This window comes from Pavona decussata, unplaced genomic scaffold (genome assembly GCF_977016875.1).
Source record: "Pavona decussata unplaced genomic scaffold, jaPavDecu1.1 SCAFFOLD_143, whole genome shotgun sequence".
Lineage (NCBI taxonomy): Eukaryota > Metazoa > Cnidaria > Anthozoa > Scleractinia > Agariciidae > Pavona > Pavona decussata.
Window position 1 is genome coordinate 1,536,119 of NW_028145556.1, and position 2,543 is coordinate 1,538,661.

Here is a 2,543-nt window from a genome sequence, read left to right on the forward strand (position 1 = left end):
GTCTACTGTTTCATAACTGATTTACTAATTTACTACTGGGGTTGTTTACAAACTTATTTGCCTGCGTTAAAACGTACACAGCTAGTACCGGAGCTTTTTCACAGGCCGAAGACCCGCGAGGTCAGAACTCAATAGGGATACATTTCTACCAGAAGCTCTTTGTTTATACCAAAATGTTTAAAAAAGGATCGTGTTGTCTTTTTTTCCCTTTCTTTTCTCTTCTTTCTTTTCTTTTCCGTGTCATGCTGAGCCTTATCGGCGCCAAAAACAAAAAAACAAAAAAACAAAACTGGTGTTTGGTGTCTTGGCACGATCGACCTCTTTTTCAAACAATCGGCTATAGCTAGATTTTGTCAAATCGTGAAAAAACAGATACGTTCCCGCAAGAAACCACTTTATTATATACATTATTGCTGTCGTTAGTAAACGGACTGCATTTAATTTTACTCCTAAACTCTGTTAAATTCAATCATTTCCCATTTAAAACTTTTATAAGTGTAACTGCTCGGTGTTGGGCCAAACTTGACTCTTGTGTGGCTACTCTAGATTAATATCTTCCACCCTGGCACCACTTCCCAGCGCTCTTGGACACATGGCAAACAGGATCTTCCGGTACCGTTGGTGGTAATTTTTGTTGCTCAGCCCGTATATAAATGGATTGCTGCAGGTGGTTATGAAGGTCAGAAGCGAGGAGAAGTGATGTAGCGGAGTATCAAGCTTTGCTTTTCCCGCTGCTGCCAAGAAAAGAACGATTTGGTTTGGGATATACAGAATGATTAAAATGAAGCCCGTAGCGGCGACCATCCGTGTCATCTTTCCCCTCAGTTTGGCTTTACTCTCCGCTGACGCAACTGGAGACTTGTTGATCTTTACAATCATGTGAATGTACAGACCAATAATGGCAAGGCAAGGGAATAATGTCTTCAGGGAAATTTGGGTGCCATATAAGAGCACGTGGATGAAGGATCCTTGTGCAGTCGTCTCAAACTGGCAGATCTTTTCGGAGGATGGAGTGTAGACTGTGTCGCTTATATGTTTAGAAACGAGGAGAAACGACCACACCCAAGAGAACAAAATGTAACCAAGGACTCTTTTCCGACTGAAGACGTCGTTGTATCTGTGAGGCTTTACAACCGCGCACCATCGCTCTGCCGTCAACACCAAAGTGATATAAACCGAGAAAAAGACGAGCTGGAAAATAATCCCTCGGCTCCATATCAACCGGCAGACGATCTCGGCCAGGGTGTGGTTTGTTGGATAACGAAATGTATCACCAAGAACATAAGCTGGACTGGTGATTACCATGATGGCGGTCAGCACATCAGCTATAGCCAGCGTCAAGATCAGTATGTTATACGACTTCTTTAACAGCTTTCTCTCCAGGGAGAACATTACAATGGTCAACGTGTTTCCAAGGATTGCTGTCACGCAAATGATGACGTGACTTATTCGGATTACGGGATTTATCCCGCTATCTGTATTGCTTCGAGGTGGATTTAGAACCGTTGTTGCGTTTGAAGAACTGTTCAAAGAGTAATTCATAGTTCCCTCTTTTCCTGGACCCGGTTTGTTAAAATGCCGCGGCTGAATGTTTTTGCTTTGCGCTTTTCCGAGCCACTTGTCGTCTATTATAGCTTCATATTTTCGTGTTTGGTCTAAAGCCTTGACAAAGGCGTGATCATCGAAATCTTGTTCTAAATGAAGGAATGACAAGATCATAGGTATTACAATATGACTTGAACTATGTTTATCTTGTTTGCATATAACATATCAAAGATCGATTTTTCAGGTTCATTTGCCGGAGCGTAAGCTTCGAAATTTGAGGTTAAGCCGCGTTCAAAATTCACATAATTGGAGACCTTCAGATTGAGGGTTTTCTCTTAAACCACAAACTGCCAACGTCAGCCAGCAGTTTACAGTTCGGAGTTCGCCGTATGTACAGAATCCCGACTTAAGATTGAGGGTTACTTTTTACCTATACATCATGGCTGAGTTGCTCGAAGCATGATTAGCGCTAACCATTGGTTAAGAGGTATTAAAACCTATAGGTTGTTATGGTATTTAACCCGGGTTAGCGCTAACCATGCTTCGAGCAACTGGGTCCATGGGATACTCGCCGGAAAACAAGACGATGGCTGCACGGAGGATCACTGGAGGATAGAATCGATGCCTGCGCTAATGTGGTTGATAATTCTTGTCATCTCACAACTCAATCAAACAAACTTCTCATTCATCAAAAAGACTCCCTAAAGAAAATAAATTTGTCGTTTAAACGGGGCTTCATAGCTTCAACACAAGCGAAAAACTCTGCCGTGACAGTGTCCTTGACTTTGAAACCTGGGACGAGTTGCATAAAACTTAACGGCGGGCGTAAACGCTATCATCAGACGTTTTAAAAATACTGAATGTGACTGGGCTGAGGGTCTGGCGTTGGCAGTTACTCCCGACGTTAAATTTTATGCAACTCACCCCTGAACCTCAAAACGTCAAACAGGACGGCAGGATCGTAGTCACGTGACTTTTAGAGGTGTTGCGCAATTTGC

General features: G+C 42.7%; 1 protein-coding gene across 1 annotated transcript; it reads right to left on the minus strand.

Annotated features, from left to right (window-relative positions):
- Nucleotides 1-537: 537 nt before the first annotated feature.
- Nucleotides 538-1,982, minus strand: LOC146466531 (somatostatin receptor type 5-like). The gene has a single exon (XM_085127093.1). The coding sequence runs from the start codon at nucleotides 1,717-1,719 to the stop codon at nucleotides 538-540; it is 1,182 nt and encodes a 393-aa protein (XP_084983219.1). The 5' UTR covers nucleotides 1,720-1,982.
- Nucleotides 1,983-2,543: the final 561 nt, after the last annotated feature.